The 21,566-nt window shown below is 34.8% G+C and overlaps 1 protein-coding gene across 1 annotated transcript in view; it reads right to left on the bottom strand.

Moving 5' to 3' along the window:
- Window positions 1–21,566, bottom strand: part of LOC145243651 (uncharacterized) — a 75,961-nt gene that overhangs the window by 27,205 nt on the left and 27,190 nt on the right. The window contains exon 2 of the mRNA XM_080106696.1: window positions 14,752–14,911. Within this exon, the coding sequence (XP_079962822.1) occupies window positions 14,752–14,911 (160 nt within the window). The remainder of the gene's footprint in view (window positions 1–14,751; window positions 14,912–21,566) is intronic.

Raw genomic sequence — 21,566 nt, 5'->3', positions numbered from 1 at the left:
ATATATATATATATATATATATATATATATATATATATATTAAACTCAGATGAGCTTTCCCAGTCGTTGGAATCGTGTTAATAAAAAAAACCTACTTAACAAATACCGTTTTTTTTTTTTTTTAATCATGACTATGATAATATATACAAAATCTGGACAAATTAAAATATCATATTTAAGCGTATTTTATGGTCGAACAACCCCCCCCCCCCACATTCCCCACCCCACCCGCTAGATATAGAATTTATGCTGGAATCGTTTTCAGTATGAAGATTTATTTCTGAAACGATGTGGCTTTTGTAAATATTAAATTGTGAACGACAAACAGGAATATAACTTTATTATAATACAGGATTCAAGCAAGCAAGGACGCCCGAACGGTCCACAGAGTTTTATAATTATATAGATAAATATTGGTGCCTGGCAAAAAGGATACTTAAGGATTCCATGAGTCGGTGACTTTGTTTTTGATCGCTCTTTTCTGAGGTCACCCTATATAAATATAATATATATAATGGATCCAAAACCAAACTCCTATCCTTACATCATCAACGCTCTGATCCCCATCTGGCATCAATTGTGATGGATGGTTCTCGTCTGGTGAGGCCCCGTGTTTTGACAAGCTTCTGGGTTTGACCTTTACTCCTGATCTGAAATGGAACACGTACATCAAGTCTGTTGCCAAGGTCGCTGGAAAGATGGTGGGATCCTTCTACCGCTCCAGAAGATATCTCACTACTGATGCAATTCTCTATCTATATAAAAGCCAAGTACGTCCAAGGATGGAATACTGTTGCCATATCTGGGCAGGAGCTGCTAAAAACAGCCTATCCTGCCTTGACAGAGTACAAAATAGACTTTGTGGCTTAGTGGGGGATGCCCTTTTCTCTACCCTGCAACCTCTCTCCCACAGAAGAGACGTTGCAAGCCTATCCTTATTTTATCGTTATTTCCATGGCAGGTGCTCGTCTGAACTCCAATCTCTGGTCCCCCCTCGCCAATCTTTCACGAAAAACACCCGTCTAGCTGAATCCACTGTGAAAAATTTCCCCCACTCTATATCTGTGCCTAAATCAAAACGTGGATTCCATGAACAAAGCTTCTTTCTTAGAACTGCACGCCTGTGGAACTCTGTTCCGTCTGCCTGCTTCCCTCCGGACTACAACTTGGATGTCTTTAAGTCCAATGTTAACAAATTCCTAATGAACCGCCCCCTTAAGTAAACACTTCATCAAAGCTCCACACTAACGTAATGTACTTGCAATAACTCTTATCCCTGAGTGGCTTCCGGGCCTTGATAAGTGATGATCACGTTGTAAAAAAAAAAAAATTAAAAAAAAAAATATTCAACCCTCTTAGTGCAGTTCACAAAGCTCTAATAGCAGACAAGACTACATGCAAAACTGGTTTTATTTGCAATTTTAGACACATCAGCAAAACTATATACAATAAATTCAGCAGTTGCCTAATATGTGCATGAGAAAATGACAATTTTACATGAACGGATGTTCAATCTCATTATAAATTAAAGATGGCCGTCATCACAATATGTCAATTAGTTACATTTTACAATTTATTTTGATATGCATACAAATATAGATAGTGTTTGAGTGGATAATGAAGGGTTCAGCTTACAGAGTCATTTTAGAAAATAGGTGTAAAAATCCATTATTCTATAATAAATAAATAAAATTCGACAGACAGAAGTTTTCAATCTGTCCACCAGAAGCAGAGAAAACGAAAGAGAATTAATCCACGGCACACAATGTTTGGAGTTGGCGATGTTGTCAAGCGGGGGACATGTAGTCTTACAAAAGCTGTACAAATACACACAATAAATTCATCAATTGATTAGTACGTGCATGAGAAAATGAAAAATGACAATTTTTCCATGAGCTGATTGTTAACCTCATTATAAATTCAAGATGGCCGCCATCACAATATGAAAATTAGTCAAATTTTACAATTTATTTTAACAGTACTACTTATATATCATGAATGCTATATATATATATATATATATATATATATATATATATATATATATGAGCAAACAGTTAATAAAATATGTTAAAAAACACTTTGAAATCAGTTTAAAACATATTTAATCTGAAAAGGAAACACTAGATAAATGGAAGCTGACGGAGTCATTTTAAAAATAGGTGCAAATAAAAAGTATTTTTCTACAAAAAAATTCAGTTTTCAGAGGGTTAAGTTTCCTATTCAAATAATGAACATTTTTTTAAAATGAAATAATCTCCAAGATTTTTAGCAAAGAAAATAAGCATCTGCATTTCAGCATTAAAAATAACAAAAAGAATTACTGATAGATTAGTTGTTTGGATATTAGAAAGCAAAGATGAAAGAAATCAGAATTTTTGCTTGATTTTTTTTCTTGCAAGCGTGCTCTATCATGGCGTCAAGTTAATGCTTTAATTTTGTTTTTTTTTAATCTAGGTAAAATTTGCAGTGGACTTTTTCATTAAAAATTGCATATTTTGATAGAATTGACCAAATTAGTCAAATTTTAAAATTAATTTTAATAGTCCCATATATATTATAGATGTGATATGTATTAATTAAGTATAACATATACGACGACGACGACGATGATGATGATGATGATGATGATGATGATGATCACGTTGTTAAGTAACAAAGGAATGCAAAAGAAAAGAGTGTTAGTCATCATCATCATCATCATCATCATCATCATCATATGAATCTGAAGATTCTGTTGTTGGTATTCGTTTCCCCGATATTTTTCTAGTCTTAATTTACTATAATGTGTGGCGACGTCACATGGAGAGCAGTAAAACAGAGTAAAATAGAGAGAGGAGTAGTAGGAGGTAGAAGAACTGGTGACGCCACACAGAGATAGCAGAAGACAGGAAGAGTGGAGTGGGAAAGATGTGACGGCATGAATAGCAGGAGAAAGAGGGCAGACGGCAATGATTCCTCGCTAGCCGGTGACGGCTCTGTCAAAATTTGTTATGTAAAATGGAAAGCACGGACAGGAAATAAAAATGTCTTTAAAAAAAAGTGAGTTCAAAGTATTTCTTTTATTTGTTTGGCAATTCGATGAGGTCGACGGACGAGAGGAAGAACGAAATGAGAACGCCTACCCATAGCATTACAATAATTCTTCCCAAGAAGACATCGGGTGTCTGTGGGAGTGACCGCAAGAAGGTTGCCAACATCCTAAACGAAAGTGATTTTGTGGAACGAACTGGATTTGAACTTGGAACACCCAGGTTATCAATCTGTGTCGTTAACTTCTTGATCACCAAAGATGATTCAATAAAGTTGTTTTAAATGTGAGAATGAAACTTTGTCTTTTCTAAAACTTCAGTTCTTGAAAAATTAATGCCATTCTAATTATGACACTCGCTAGACAGAAAATGTTTTCCATACCACTATTATATAAATTATATTCATCATCATCATCATCATCATCATCATCATCATCATTGTATGAATCCATAGCTTCTTTTGTTGGCATTGGTTTCTACAATATTTTTTTTTAGTCAGAATTCTTTCTAGATTTCTAGGTACTTATGGGAGGGACCACGTGAAGGTTGCCAACATCCTAAGTGAAAATGATTTTGTGGAACAAACTGGATTCGAACTTGGAACATCTGAATCATAAGTTCATGTCGTTAACCACTTAACCACCATCATGTTTTCAGCATTCTGCCATCATTGTTTCAAGCACGGTAGAAATACAACGGAATTCATTTACTGTATATTATTATAATAATAACCTTTCACCTGGTGGGTATGTTAGCTAGTATTAAAACACACGTTAAACGTGCAGCCATTTTATCTTTTGTAGATGAACATAAACGAGTTGAGGATGAACCAATATATCATATTTTTAATCGCGTGCAAGCGACTCTATAAGTTACTCGGTCGGTCGGTTTGTGTCTGGCCAAGATCAAAGTGTCGTATCTGTTCTTACTACATGCTATACTTATGTTTGTAACTTTGTGATATAAAGTGGGGGATCACTTTTCTGTATTAATTTAATGTAAAATGATCATCCACTTTACAACCAGTCAGTCTCAAAGCCATTCAAGTCATTCTCCAGATCATTCAAATTGTTTTTGAAGGATTCCAGTTATTTTTTAAGCATTCAAGTCATTCTTAAGGTCATTCAATTCACCCTTAAGTTCATTAAAGTCATTCTAATTCATTTACTTTTTATTTATTTAAGTCATTTCAGCCCGTTTTGGGGTCATTTTAGTTTATTTTTAAGAATGTCATGTCAATCTTACATTCACGCATTCATTCAGTACATGAGAGCACGCAACTAATGGCTATCGGCCTTGTTAGACATACGTGTATGTCGTCATTGCTTTAAATGCTGGATGGAATACTGTTGCCACATCTGGGCAGGAGCTGCTAGAAAGGACTTGTCCTGCCTTGATAGAGTTCAAAATAGACTTCGTAGCCTCGTAGGAGATGTCCTTTTCTCCTCCTTGCAACCTCTATCTCACAGAAGAGATGTTGCGAGTTTGTCTCTGATGTATCGTTATTTTCATGGAAAGTGTTCGACTGAGCTTCAATCTATGGCCCCCCCTCGCCAAACTTTCACAAGAAACACTCGTCTAGCTGTAAACACTATCAATAATTCCCCCCACTCTTTATCTGTGCCTAAACCTAAACGTAGATTCCATGAACAAAGCTTCTTTCTTAGAACTGCACGCCTGTGGAATTGTCTTCCGTTTTCCTGCTTTCCGGCTGACTACAATATGGTTGTGTTCAAGTAAATAAGTTCTTGATGAGCCGTTCCATATAAGTTATCAAAGTTACCAAATTTTCATTACTAATGATTACTATATTGTCCAGTTTCTACTGTACACTCTTTAACCCTTATCCTTGAGTGGCCTCTTGGCCTTGATAATGTGGTGATGCCTATGTGAAAAAAAACAGCAAAAACACACCACACTTTATCTTCTGTAGATTTATTTACTTACTAGTAGTAGTCACACAGGCCATCATCATATTTATGGACTCATTCGATTACTAACACTTTTCTTTCCATTTATCTTTTATCAACACGTTAACAAAGTTGATCAATAAAGTTGTTTTAAATGTTAGAATGGAAACTTTGTCTTTTATAAATACGACTCCTTCCTTGTTTAAGAAACAGGGCGAGGATACAGCATTGGATCAATATACTTAGTTATCTACGCTCTATGACGTTTTTCAGCATTCTGAAGTAGTTATGCTGTTTGAAGATCATGTCTGATGTACCGAAAATGGCAACAGACAGGAATAAAAACTATGTGACGCAGATACGAACCTGGCCGGAAGAAAAAAAAAAAACAAAAACAAAAAAACTCGGTCGATTGACACGGAAACAACTCTTCATTTGTCTTTTTCCTAACACGTTAATGAAGATGGTTCAATAAAGTCGCTTTAATGTTAGAATGGAAATTTGTCTTTATATTTTCAGCTTGAAAAATTAATTCCATTCCAGTTACGAGACTCCCTCAGCAGTATTTTCTGCTGATTCAATGTCGAATCTGTGTTTCCCAGCAGTTTACGGTAAGCATCTAGAAAAGTTGCCAGAAAAATTGGACTCAAACACTGCTAGATGATAAATTCAAAACGCTGAACACCAAAACTTTAACGCAACAAGATAAGACTTATCCAAAATTTAATCTAAAGAAATATTTTTACTTTTCTCTAGAAAAGTATCTTAAAAAATATTTTTTCACAAATGTTTCAAAGAATTTTTTTTTTTTAAATATGTAAACATAAACAAAACAATGGACGAAAATAAAACCCATACTGAGGATTGAACCTTGATCCCCAGAAGAGTGTAACTTTACAACTGAATTTAACAAGTATTTAAGGACCCGTGGCATAGTGGATAGAGTGCTTGGTAAAATTCAATTGTAAAGCTGCATTCTTTCGGGGTTCTCATCTGGAGTGTGATTTTCACAACGTTTCAGTCGATGTAACCTTCGACCTTCTTCAAGAGTATCTTGTCGAATTTGGAAATGTTTATTAAACTCAGGGATATGGACAAAATTTCTAATGGAACCGTTTATTTACTTCATGGGGGTAGCATGCTCTTGTTCCGTCAGCCATGACTGGATAGAGGTTCTGAGTGAGCTGCAATTGGGGTTTCCGAATATTTAGGACCTCTATCTAATCGTGGCTGACGGAATCGTAGCATGCTACCCCTGTGGAGTAAATAAAAGGTTCCGTTCGAAATTTCGTCCAAATTCCCGAGTTCGTCAGAAACATTCCTGAGTATGACCTCATACACCTGAAGAAAGTCGGAGATTGCATCAATGGAAACGTTGTGAAAATCACACTCAGTATGAGAACCGTAGTCCGAAGAATCGAAATAATATGCAAAAATCAATCCTTATCTCAAAAATTCAAAACGTAACTCTACTGGAGGTTGAACGCTCAATTCTAAATGCGAGCAACACTCAAAAATACATTTGCGAATTACTTAGGACTTTTACCCAGTCGTGGCTGACAGAATGAGAACATGCTACGCTCGTTTGAAATTCAGTGCAAATCCCCAAGTCCGGCAGAAACATTCCTGAGTTCAACAAGATACACCTGAAGAAGATTGGAAGTTATATCAATCGAAACATTGTGAAAATGACACTCATGATGAAAACAATAGTCCGATGAATTCAAACTATACAAATAATAAATCCTCATCTAAAAAATTCCAAAACATAACGATGTTCTACTTCAAGAATCCATACTTGTTTTAAAGTTGTGATTTTATTTTGGAGGGAAAATTCTGTTGCAATCGTGTCAGAGACCACGTGAGCATCGGCATCAAACAACGAGCAGAAAATCTGCAGTCTGTGCAGTAAGCACGCACAGACCCACGTAATCACATCTTTGGTAAAGTGTTTGCAGAGAAAAAACTGTATTCTTCAAAAAGTTCCGTTTGAAATTCCGTCCAAATTCCTGAGTTCGAATCAAAAGGTAATATGTTTTATGCCCCGATTCCGAATTAAAGTCTAACGTCATCTGAAGTATTCGTGAAATTTAAAAGTTTCCATAAATTTCCTAAATTTTTCCACCTGTTTCTAGTAAATATATAAGATTGCTAGCGAAACACATAGAAACTCAATAGTTATGTTGTATTCTTGCCGTGTTTAAATGAGTTTGCGACATATTTCCATTCTAGAAACGCAAGGTGTGAACACAAATCTCCGCAATATTTATTTATGTATATTAGCTTTTAGTTGAATAAACTTTCAGAATTTATCTGGTTGTGGAGACTGGAGCTCTATTTGCAAAAACTCTTGTTGGATTATTGATGTGCGGTATAAATGGAAACTCCAAAATATTATCGTACCTGCTTTGCACAGAAAATGTAATTTAGTTTGCCACAACAGCGACATCAGATGTGGCCTAACATTTTTTTTTTTTTTTACTTTACTTTAATGGAAAAAAAAACTGTCCAGTGCGAACGCAGACCCCACAATATCTTCATGCCAAAGATATAATACAGTTTGCCACAACAGCGACACCAGATGTAGTAATGATAGTCAACACACACCATTTTAGTACCTGTCCAGTCGAAGGAACGCAAACCCCACGATATCTTTGCCCCGAGAATTTGCCACAACAGCGACACCAGATATTGTCTACTTCTCCACAACAAAAAAATTAGTCCAGTGCGAATACAGCCCCCCCCACCCGCAAACCTTTGTGCCTAAAATGTATTTTTAGTTCGCTACCAAAAATCACACCAGAGAAATACATACAACGTGCTTCAGGTCCGCTGACCGTGAAGCTTGTTGGAAGTATCCGATCTAGAGGTTAGGGTTCGAACGCAGTTGCCTCCGAAATTATAATTATTGAAAAGTTGAGGTTTCGAATTCAACAGCTTACAGTAAGGTAATGATGACATTTTAAAAACACTAAGTCGTGATTTCTATTTGTCGGCCTCAACTATTTCGGCAAAGTAAGACTGCGGAACTCTATTCGAACCCAGATACACATGCAGCGACGCGTTGGAAGCAGACATACCCCTAATCCACGAATCTGTCACTTATATTCACGTGTATTCGGCTGTATTCAACTTAAAATATTTATCAGCAAAAAAAACAAAAAAAAAGGTGAAGATTTCAATTTTAAATTTATTACTACCGAAAATATAGGCAACGTTAGTGACTGTTCCGTAGCGCCGAGGTATGTCCGGCGCTTTTTTTTTTTTTTTTTTTTTTTTTTTAGACATATAATACAGGGATTAGGGTTCGAATGCAGTTGGTTCCAAAATGACTACTATATATTTTGCTTCGAGAGTTCGAATTCAACATTTTATAGTAAGGTTATTTTTTAATACTTGTATATAAATAATAGATAATAAGTAAATGACATATTTTATTCGTCGATCTCAGTCATTTTAATAAATGTTCGGTTTTTTTTGTTTTGTTTTTTTACATGGGGATCACCACTTATCAAGGCCCAGAAGCCACTCGGGGATAAGGGTTATTTTGTGTACAATAATCAATGGGATAATATCGTGGTAATAGTTGGTATTGGAGATTTGATAAAGTGTCTTATTTGAGGGGGCGATTAATCAGGAATTTGTTTATGTTAGACTTGAAGACATCTAAGTTGTAGCCAGGTGGGAAACAGGCAAACGGAAGAGAATTCCACAGGCGTGCACTTCTCAGAAAAAAGCTATGTTCATGGAATCTACGTTTTGATTTAGGCACAGATAAAGTGTGGGGGAAATTACTGATAGTAGTTTCAGCTAGACGGGTGTTTATCATGAAGGATTGGCGAGAGGGGACCAGAGATTGGAGCTCGGACGAGCACTTGCCATGGAAATAACGATAAAACAAAGACAGGCTTGCAACGTCTCTTCTATGGGAGAGCGGTTGCAGGGAAGAGAAAAGGGCATCCTCCACCAAGCCACGAAGTCTATTTTGTACTTTGTCAAGGCAGGATAGGCTGTTTTTTGAAGCTCCAGCCCAGATGTGGCAGCAGTACTCCATCTTTGGACGTACTTGGCTTTTATAGAGATAGAGAATTGCATCAGTAGTGAGATATCTTCTGGAGCGGTAGAAGGATCCCACCATTTTCCCAGTGGCCCAGGCAACAGACTTGATATACGTGTTCATTTTCAGATCAGGAGTAAAGGTTAAACCCAGGAGCTTGTCAAAACATGAAGCCTCCCCAAGACGCGAGCCATCCATTTCAATTGACGCTAGATGAGGAACAGAGCGTTGATGATGTAAAGTTAGGAGCTTGGTTTTAGATGCATTAAAAGTAACCAGCCATCTCTTTCCCCACTGAATCACGTGCTCAAGATCAGAGGAGAGGGAATTAGAGAGAGCTTTGTCATTTACGGCCTTTGATGTGTTGCCGTAGATGGTCGAGTCATCAGCATAGATGTCAATGAATGATTTAAGTATGTGTTTTGGGAGATCATTGATGTAGATCAGGAAAAGAGTTGGGCCCAGAATGGACCCCTGGGTGACTCCAGCATTAATACTGTGGGCCTCTGATTGCTGCTCATGAACCACTACTCTTATGGACCTATCAGAGAGAAATAATTTAATTATTGAGAAAACATTTCCAGTTATACCGTAGCTGGAAATCTTGTGAAGTAGACCCTTATGCCAAACCTTATCGAAGGCCTTTGATATGTCAAGAGCAATTGCTCTAGAAAGGAAGCCTTTGTCAAGAGATTCACTAATCCTATGGGATATAACTGTTAGCACATCAGCTGTAGATCTAGCAAAACGGAAACCATATTGCATGTCACTAAGGAGGTTATTTCTGCAGAGGTGGTTGACTACTTCTCTATTTAATATGGATTCCAGTAACTTACTCATGACACACAAGAGACTTATTGATCTGTACTGAGAGGGAGATGACTTATCACCTGAGTTCTTAAATGCAGGGCATAACTGATGAGGTTTTCCAGGGTGTTGGAAAGCACTTCTCCTTAAGGCAACGCTTAAACAGTTTTGTAAGTATGGGGGCAAGTTCTGGTCGAAGCTTTTTCAACACTATAATTGGAATGCCGTCTGGGCCAGTTGCTTTACTGGAATCAAGGTTCTTGATTTGTTTGGCGACCTCGTGCACAGCTATTTGTATGTTGGATAGTGTGTTGTCTGTTGTAGGAGGAAATATGGAGAGTTGATGGCCTTTGTCGCATAGGTAGAATTAGCTGCAAAGTTCTTGGCAAATAGTTTGGCCTTGTCTGATGCTGACGAGATGACCTCAGGTCCATTGATGGTTGGGATAGAATGCACGCTTCTGTTCAGGATCCTGTTTGCTATTTGCCAAAACTGGTGGGAACCAAGCCGTTGCTCAACTACTTTGGATTTGACAAATTGAGCATATAGCTCTCTTGCATTTTTTATTACTCTTTTACAGTGGTTGCTGGCAGTCCTGAAGGCAGCCTTAGTCTCAGTACATCTATCACGTTGGTAGCTATGAAAAAAGTGATTTCTGTGCGCGATGGCAGCAGCACATTCTGGGGAGAACCATGGCTGACTGTTAGGTTTTTGTTGGAATTTTTTGGATGGTATGAATCGGTCTATGCCTACAATTAACCATTCGGTCAGGTCTGATACTATAGAGGATACATCCTTTTTAAACATGGAATAAGATAGATCAGATATGAATGTACGGAAGCTATCCCAGTCAACCACAGAGTATCGATATACAGTACGGTGGAGAGGTACATCTGAAGACTTATTGTATTTCATTTTTATCTTAACTGATACAACTGTGTGATCTGAGGATCCCAGGGGAGATAGAATGGAACATGAACATAGCTCAGGGGAAGTTGTGAGAAAAAGGTCTAGAAGACTTGCATACTGACCAGTAGTATCGGGCACACAGGTGGGTTCATGAACAATGAGTGAGGTCATAGGCAATGGCAAAATCATGACAGAACCGCCCCTCATCATCTGTCTTATTTGAGTGGGTCAGCCATTCCACATTATGGACATTGAAGTCAATACAAATGTGAATGGTAGCCGAAGGATGAGCAGAAAGGATGAGGTCAATTTTCTCAGATATAAGGACAGTAACCCCGCTGTTGTGGGAGCAATAGAGGGCAAATATGAATGCGGTTCAATTCCCAAACCGTATCATTCATCTCCCTCTCATGAGGGGGAGAAGGTGACACAAGGTTAGGAAAGTGGGGTTCAAAAAGTCAGTACTAAGACGAAAAGCACTCTGGCCAGCAAAAAATACCTGGCAACCTCATCAGCATTTTTCAATAGGGGCGCCGCAAGCGATGATCAAAGAGGTGAGAAGGTAAAGCCTGGGAGGGTTGATCTAGAACTGTACAGGACTATACCTCAGCCAATAAAGAACAAGCTACTTCGGCAGACATTTAGGAAATTGACCACCACCTCTAAATCCTACAATTTTAACGTTTTTTTTTTCTTTTCTTTTTTTTTTTCATTCACGTTAATCTCATCGATTACAAACTTAACTTTCAGATAAAAAATTTTTTTTTAATTTTATGATTTTTTTCATCGGGGATCAGTTTTCAATTATAACGTGCTACTAAACTGAACACATACTTTGTGACCATCACCGAGAAAAAATATTGCGACTCTCACGTAACCGTCTAAAAAAGGGATTAGGAAGGGAACCTTCTTAACTCCCCTTCCACCCTCTCTCTCTCTCTCTCTCTCTCTCTCTCTCTCTCTCTCTCTCTCTCTCTCTCATCCTCTCATCTCTCTTATCTATTTCATCCACGTCGTCTCTCTTGAAAGAATTCCAACTGTAAAAAAATGGCCACTCCAAGAAACCAGGTTAATGTAAACAAAGCAGAAGTATTATTTGTAAAAGTTAAACCTGTTGAATTGTTTTTTTTTTTTTTATATACAATTCAACTTTGTATTCAGTTTTGTTGAAATTGAATATTTTTGGAATGTTTTTTCCGACGCTAAAATAGGACATTACTGTGATATTCATTTACAGCATACTTGAAAACCTATAAAAGTTATCATCGAGTTGGAAAGTAAGTAAAAAATTACACTAACCCCTTTTTTTTAAAACGGGAATAATCACCGGTCACGTGAGAGTCGCAATATTTTTCTCGGTGATGGTCACAAAGTACGTGTTCAATTTAGTAGAACGTTATAATTGAAAACTGATACGCAACGTTATCGTTATATATATATATTTTTCAAAATGGAACACAGACACATTCGAATATATGCATACCTCTGCAAGTTTGTTTTCCATAGCCAAATGACAAACACGTCAGTAAACAAAACAACCAACCAAATAACCAACCAACCAAACAAACAACTAAACAAACAAACAACTAAACAAAAAACCAAACAAATAACCAAACAAACAACAAAACACACAAACAACCAAACAAACAAAAAAACAGACAACCAACCAAACAACTAAACAAACAAACAAGCAAACAAACAATCAAACAAACAAACAAATAACTAACCAAACAACAAACAAACAGATGACCAAACAAACAAGCAACCAAACAAGTAACCAAACAAACAGACAACCAACCAGCCAAACAAGCAAACAAGCAAACAAATAACCAACCAACCAAACAAACAAACAAACAAGTAATCAAACAAATAACCAACCAACCGAACAAACAAACAAGCAAACAAACAAACAAACAAACAAGCAATCAACCAAATAACCAACCAACCAAACAAACAAACAAACAAACAAGCAATCAAGTAATCAACCAAATAACCAACCAACCAACCAACCAAACAAACAAACAAACAAATAAACAAACAAACAAACAAACAAACAAACAAACAAATCCAGAGTATTCACTTGTTAACAACAAAAGTGAGAAATAATTCATTAAGTTTGTTTTAAACTAAAACTTAACGAAGAAATATTTTATGTCTACTCTAAGTATTAGCTTGGAAAGAAGATTTTATGTATACATATTTCTTTATCAGGAAACGAAAGTTTACTATTTTTTTTATTATCTGTTTGATGTCGGCATAGTGGTTGTTATGAAATGATCTAACGCACGGTGTCATGCGAAAGATTTATTTAAAATGGATTTAATTTGAATACTTTTTCATGTGCCATTTTTGTCTACCGTCATCATCATCATCATATGAATCCAAAGATTCTATTGTTGGCATTGGTTTCTGTAAAAATATTTTCATAGTCAGAATTCTTTCTAGAAAGACATCGGATATTTACAGAAGGGACTGCAAGAAGGTTGCCAATATCCTAAGTGAAAGTAATTTTGGGGGAACGAACCGGATTCAAACTTCGAGCACTCAGGTCGTCAGTCTGCATTGTTAACCACTGTCACCTCCTTTTGTCAACATGAGTTGAAGGATGAGCATTTAATTGTACTCTACAATTTTGTTTCCTCGTATTGTAACAGAGCGTCGGCGAATGAGAAAAGCACTAGCAGCCGCATTTAAAGCACGTATGCAAATTGGCAAGTGTGCACGCGCTGACGTCACGGGAAGAATAAGAAGAGAACAAAAGAAAACAAAAATAGACCTTTTTTACATAGGCATCACCACTTATCAAGACCCAGAGGCCACGCGAGGATAAGGGTTAAAGAGTGTACAGTAGTCAATTGGACAATATAGTAATGGAAATTCGGTAAATTTGTTAACTTAAGTGGAACCGCTCATCAAGAACTTGTTTACGTTGGACTTGAAGATAACCATCGTGGTCAGAAAGCGGAGAGAGAAGAGGTGTATGGGGCGTGTTGAAGCGAACGGACACATGCGCGAAATTGCCGATGCGGAAAAGAGAAGGCAGAGAAAAAGAAGCTATCAGATGTGTTTTGACTCGCGTGCGGCCAGAGAGAAAATGCGCAGCGTGGTCGAAACAGCGGACAGACATGTTTGACATGTGAATGATATTTTGAAACACAGTGACGTGCGTTGTTGAAAATTACTAGAATAAATGATTTTTGTATTCATCTAAAAAAAAAAAAATGCTGTCGTATTTTTTTTGTTATATTTTTATGTCTTGTTTGTTACTTCAACGGCACCAGACAATGTGTGGATCCGAGTGGTTGAAATGTAACGACACGACAGTGTTACGGCAACGTTACAGTATGCAAACAACAAATGCAACTATAATTCCAAGGAACCAAAAGCACTTGTAAAAAAAAAAAAAGTTTGTCTTAAACCAAAACTTAATAAAGAAATATTGGTTCCGTTTTGTTATGTTTATACCAAGATTGTGAAAAAAGATTTTATTTTTTTTATTTCTCGGCTGAGCTTAAATCTATAGCCCCCCCCCCTCGCCAAACATTCACGAAAAACAGTCGTCTAGCCAAAACCACTATCAATAATTTCCCTCACTCTTTATCTGTGCCTAAACCTAAATGTAGATTCCATAAACAAAGCTTCTTTCTTAGAACTGCATACCTGTGGAACTCTCTTCCGTTTGCTTGCTTTCCAGCTGACTACAATTTGATTGTCTTCAAGTCCAATGTAAACAAGTTCTTGATGAACCGTCCCCCTAAGTAATCAAATTTACAAAATTCTCACTACTTATGTTTACTACGCTATAATCACATTGACTAATGTATACCCATTAACTCTTATCCTCGAGTGGCCTTCGGGCTTTGATAAATGGTAATTCCTGTGTAAAAAAAATTGTCTGTTTGTAAAATTTTTGGAAATAAAAAAATTAATTTTTTTTTTTTAAATTAGCAATAAAAAATAAGTTACCTTAAAAATGTTATAAAAACATGCTGTTTTTTTTTTGTGTGTTTTTACTTTTTTTTTTTTTTTTACTTACCGTATGATCTGACTTCTTTGTTGTCCTTTTCTTTAAGTTTAAGTTTTGAATTTAAATTGTTTTCTATGTAGGACAAAAGTTCTGAATCAACGAGCTTGGACAAATCGGTCTTCTCAAGGTTTCGGATGACGGGGTTAGCGAGGATTTCCAATGTACACAGCTGAATGGTAATAATAATGAAAACATATTCGTTACATTTTTTTGGACAAGAAATTAACAAAAATGCACAAAATTTATATATACATATATATATATATATATATATATATATATATATATATATAGTAATTTATAAAATATATATGGCGATTAAGCTACACTGAATATTCCGCGTTTCATCCACTCTAGGACTCTTCAGGCTTATGCGCGAATTCTGTGGTTGTTTATCGTTTTTATATGCTCCTCTTCTATTGATATTTTAGTTGGCCAATCAGCTTTCTAGTATTCACCGCGCCCTTCCTATCAGCCAATGGGCATGCATTTATCGGACAAAGGATCTGTTTTAAAACTAGGTTAGTGTTTTTTTTTATTGTTAGTTTATATATAAATATATATATGTGTACATACATATATGCACATATATATATACATATATATATATATATATATATGTATATATATATATATACTTACATATATGTGTGATCGTTTATGTATATTCATGTTTATTTAATTTATTTATTTGTTTATTTTCTATTGTTTTTGTTAGTTTTAAAACTATTTTGTATCGCTATCCTAGTTTTATCTTGTGAACACAGTTATTTGCTATTTCTCTTCTACACTTTAATAGATGTTGGGGTTCTTTAAAGTACAGGATAGCAAATTTTTCATGAAGGCATAATCTACATGGGTCGTCTAAGTCTCTACACGTGGTAGCTTGTCTTATTATTTTCCATTCGACTACCGACGAATGTCCGCTTTCTTTGAGTTCCCAGTATTTATTTGCTAGTGTTGTTTTTATACGGTGTTTTTTTATTGTTAAATGTACTTTTGTGGTCATAGTATCAGGTTTTGAAATCTAGAGAATTCATACCTACGTAATATTTCTTGCTATTCGGGTTTTCTTTCGCAAATATTGTTGCTTGATAAACTACGCTTTTGGTTAGATATTTATTTTGAATTGTGCAAAGTGTGTGGTGTTTAAAATTGCATTTATCTTGTTCGTTATTAGTATTTTTATTCATAGTATTGTTGTTCTTGTCCGGGGTTTGTTTATTATTATTATTATTATTATTATTATTATTATTATTATTATTATTATTATTATTTCTGCTAGTGTTAGTTTTATTTTTGCCACGGTGTCTACTTTTTTTTATTGTTTATTTTGTTGTTGTTTACATCGTTTTTATTTTATATTTTGTTATTATGTGTTTTAATTATCATCTCTAAATTTTCGCAACAACTGTAGGATAATAACTTTAAGGTATTTTTATTGAAGATTTTGTGTAATTTGTGTTGGTTGCAGGAAAGTGTTTTTCAATAAGATCTAGAAATTTCTTGCCAAGTTTTGTTTTTAACATTTGATTGTATGGGGCCGTATACCAAATTATAGTTCTTTTTCTTCTATTTTTAATTTTATTATAGTTATTGGTGTTTTGTTGCTTATATTTGATATCAATATTTTTGTATCCACTATTTTTTAGGGCTGTTTCGTAGATATTGGTTTACCTGTTAAATACATTTTCATTGCTTGAGTTATTATTGAAAAATTCATTTGATTTGGCGATGGGTGCCAGGGATTCTGCGGAGGCATCAGATCTTGTGTGATTATTCATTCTATATACCCTCACAAGCATATTTGATACTACGGATATCGACCTATATAGAGATGACGGACTAGCTATAATAAAAAAAACTCCAAATAAGTCAAAGGAGATAACTTTAAGAAAATCATACACAAGGAAATGAAAAAATTAGGCCTAAAAGCAGACGTATCAGCTAACATAAAAATAACTAACTTCCTGGACGTCACGTTAAATTTAGATAAAAACACATATGAACCCTACTTAAAAGATAACGCTACTCCAATATACGTAAACCCTAAGTCCAATCATCCACCATCAATTATAAAACAAATTCCTAACTCGATCATAAGTAGACTCAGTAATAACTCAAGCGATGAAAATGCATTTTACAGGTCAACCAATATCTACGAAACAGCCCTAAAAAATAGTGGATACAAAAATATCGATATCAAATATAAGCAACAAAACACCAGTAACTATAATAAAATTAAAAATAGAAGAAAAAGAACTATAATTTGGTATACGGCCCCATACAATCAAATGTTAAAAACAAAACTTGGCAAGAAATTTCTAGATCTTATTGAAAAACACTTTCCCGCAACCAACCCCTTACACAAAATCTTCAATAAAAATACCTTAAAGTTATTATCCTACAGTTGTTGCGAAAATTTAGAGATGATAATTAAAGCACATAATAACAAAATATTAAATAAAAACAATGTAAACAACAACAAAATAAACAATAAAAAAGTAGACACCATGACAAAAATAAAACTAACACTAGCAGAAAAAAAAAATATATATAATAATAATAATAATAATAATAATAATAATAATAATAATAATAATAATAATTATTTAAAAAAGAAAAACAACCCCGGACAAGAACAACCATACTGTAAATAAAAATACTAATAACGAACAAGATAAATGTAACTGTAAACACCGCACACTTTGCACAATTCAAAATAAATGTCTAACCAAAAGCGTAGTTTATCAGGCAACAATATTTGCGAAAGAAAACCCGAATAGCAAGAAATATTACGTAGGTATGACTTCCTTAGATTTCAAAACCCGATACTATGACCACAAAAGACAAAAGTACATTCAACAATAAAAAAAACACCGTATAAAAACAACACTAGCGAATAAATACTGGGAACTCAAAGAAAGCGGACATTCGCCGGTAGTCGAATGGAAAATAATAAGGCAAGCTACCATGTGTAGAGACCTAGACGACCCATGTAGATTATGCCTTCATGAAAAATTTGCTATCCTGTACTTTAAAGAACCCCAACATCTATTAAAGTGTAGAAGAGAAATAGCAAATAACTGTGTTCACAAGATAAAATTTACTCTAGGATAGCGATACAAAATAGTTTTAAAACTAACAAAGACAATAGAAAATAAACAAATAAATATATTAAATAAACATGAATATACATAAACGATCACACATATATGTATGTATATATATATATATATATATATATATATATATATGTATATATATATGTGCATATATGTATGTACACATATATATATTTATATATAAACTAACAATAAAAAAAAAACACTAACCTAGTTTTAAAACAGATCCTTTGTCCGATAAATGCATGCCCATTGGCTGATAGGAAGGGCGCGGTGAATACTAGAAAGCTGATTGGCCAACTAAAATCTCAATAGAAGAGGAGCATATAAAAACGATAAACAACCACAGAATTCGCGCATAAACCTGAAGAGTCCTAGAGTGGATGAAACGCGGAATATTCAGTGTAGCTTAATCGCCATATATATTTTATAAATTACTAACTAGCTCTACCTACGTATGTAGCACTTTTACGCATAAATCTATACTTTCGTATATTAATTTTATGTGAGTAAATTAAGTATATATATATAGTATATTTCGGTGTATAAGGTGACCATCAGATAAGACGAGGTACAAAATTGGAGCAAATTTTAATAAATTTATCAAATATCGGTTGTATAAGCCGCCTGTCTAATCACGAAACCATGTTTGTTTAGCCTAGGCTAGAGATTGCAACACTTGGAATCTTATAAAATATTGTTTTCTAAAGATGATTTTTTAAACTTTAAGGGTCATCTTATATGCCGAAATATACGATATATAATATATATAGTTTTTTTTTTGCTTGTTTAAATTTCATTCAGAAAAATATAATTTTTCACAACAGAAATTTATTGGTTGAATAAAGAATACAATAGGAATCTACCTACAGTGTGGATTTATTCAACAAAATCGAACTCTGAGCACAGTATACCACTCTATACAAGTATACCACTCTATACAAGGATTACCACGACACCCGGATACCATAAATTCATATCCTTTCATTGTATCTACTCTTATTTCTTCTATTTTCTTTATCTATGGCCCCTAAAAAGATGTAATTAATTTTAATATATTTCCTTTGTATGTGCTGAATAGCAAAATTACTTCGAATTAGATCTAACATTTGCTAATGACTTTCCCTCTGAGCCCATTATCGAAAATCCATGCGTTAAGGAAAAAAAAAATCTGAATTTAATTTCGTACTATCTTGATGTTAATTAAAGAGTATTTATCTTTGATTTGACAAATGTAAGTAAAAACCGCAAATTTATATTGCATAAATGAGTACATAAATACAATAAATAACGCAGTGCAACAACAGTCGAAAAAACTATAGGACAACTATAGCCATTTTTTTAATACAGGGTGACCCCCCCCCCAAAAAAAAAAAACAAAAAACAAAAGCTAAATGGAGGCCATCTAGAACATATGCTGTAGAACGGAGAAAAAAAGGCCAAAGTCCCTAGTGTTTTGATGTGATGTTTGGAATATAATAAACGAGTTATGACCAAAGTTTCATTTCATTCGGACAAAACACTTAGAAACAGGACCTAATTAGAGGTGGGCCCGTTTTTTTTTTGGGGGGGGGTCACCCTGTATGTACATTTTTTTTGTAGACATTTTTTTATGTGTACATTTTTTGTAGACATTTTTTATATGTACATTTTTTGTAGACATTTTTTATATGTGCATTTTTTGTAGACATTTTTTTATATGTACATTTTTTGTAGACATTTTTTATATGTGCAATGGCATGGAAAATCCATTTCTACTCTTTTTTTGTCGAATTAGATAACAGTTTGTTTTCTTTTTGTTTTGTTTTTTAGCCAAACTGTTAGTTTCAGGAATTTCGTAGAGAATTATAATGATGTGAGTGATGAACATGGCGAGAGGATCCCTCAGAATATTTCAGTGATGGAGAAACGTTTTAGAGGAAAACGGAAACCTGACATGTTGTCAGACTATTGCTGGAATATAAAAAGTGAGGATGACATTCAACACAAGCGAGACAAATGGTGTTGAAACTGACAATTCTGTGTTTGTCATTCATAATAATAAAATATGACTAGTACATGAAAACGATGCCTAATTTATATAGATATATAAAGGTCAGATTTAGTATCACGATGCTTTTCTTATAACGAAACAAGTCTTAGAATATTTCAGTGATAGAGAAACGTTTTAAGGAAAATACAACCTTTATTCAAACAAATTTCTGTTCTAAAAAATTATATTTTTTTGAACGAAATTTAACCAAAATTCTATAAATTCCCTTTGCTCTATCAAGTATATTGAGCTATTCTCTTTGTGACTGAGATTGTCTTTTATAATATTCCCCCCTAAAAAATTTTATTTGTAGGACTCGATACCACACGATTCATTAATCTGTGTTTCTATTCGCCTCAGGATTCTGAGATATATAAACTGCGTCAATCGCTTTTTTTGCAGATTAGTAAAATATCAATATTTCACTAAATATACGTCACAAAAAATGAAAATCGCATCATCAAATGACTGTTTCAAGGTTAGTTATTTCTCAAAATTTTATTCAAATCCATGCAATATTCACGAAGTTATGACATTTTATTCATTATCAAGTAATTTGTACTGTCCATAGCTTTATTGCAGGTTTTTTTTTAAATGCCAAAAAAAAGGGGGTGATTAATGGTTATCGAAAAGGAAAGGATTGTTGCTGGACTCGCAGAAAGATTGTTCACCAAAGATTTAGCTATGGAGCTGGAAAGGTATCCAAGAACATTGGCTTTATTCGTGAACAACCCATATATCAAATCCAGAAAAGATAAGGGCACCAGGAGAAACCTTTTACATCATGATATTCGAAAAATTCGTAGGGAAGTCAACCGAAACACAAACAGCACCAGTGCTTCAATTTTTGCAAGAGCTGGAATCGCTCCAAGATCCAGGCAGCCCCGATATAATGTGTTGAATGAGATGGCAAGGAACATCAAAACTTTTCCAATGCCTTCATTGAGCAAACAACAAAGGGAAAAACGGAAGGCTTGGACACAGAATTACATGAAAATGGATTTCCAACGTGTCCTATTTACAGATGAGACCCGTGCTACTCTTGACGGTTCGGATTGATGGGCCAAAGTTTGGAACTCAAACGGAACTCCAACCCCTTGCAGAGTTCATCGCAACAAGGAGATGGAGGCATCATGTTTTGGGCGGGAATCATTGGAGATAAAGTTGGTTGGACCATTCAGGGTTCCAGGCGGTGTAAAACTTACCAGCCATGCGTACACGGCCTTTTTGGATAAACATTTGTCACCATGGCTAGATGACCTACCATTGTCATGTCGCTTTCAGATTATTTTCATGCATGACAATGCACCATCCTATTCTGCTAGAGTGACTGCGGCCTTCCTTTTAATAAAATTTTGGTAAAAAACTAACCTTCAAGCAGTCATTTGACTATTAAATTTTTATTTTTTTGTGACATATATTTAGTGAAATATTAATATTTTACTAATCTCTCTCTCTCTCTCTGTCTGTCTGTCTGTCTGTCTGTCTCTCTCTCTCTCTCTCTCTCTCTCTCTCTATATATATATATATATATATATATATATATATATATATATATAGAGAGAGAGAGAGAGAGAGAGAATTTTAGAAAAGTTTGTAAAGGACCCCCTCTCTCTCTCTCTCTATATATATATATATATATATAGAGAGAGAGAGAGAGAGAGATA

The sequence above is a fragment of the Euprymna scolopes genome, chromosome 22, assembly GCF_053919585.1.
Source record: "Euprymna scolopes isolate OS-2025 chromosome 22, ASM5391958v1, whole genome shotgun sequence".
In the NCBI taxonomy this organism is placed as follows: Eukaryota; Metazoa; Mollusca; class Cephalopoda; order Sepiida; family Sepiolidae; genus Euprymna; species Euprymna scolopes.
This window is presented reverse-complemented; position numbering and strand designations above follow the sequence as displayed.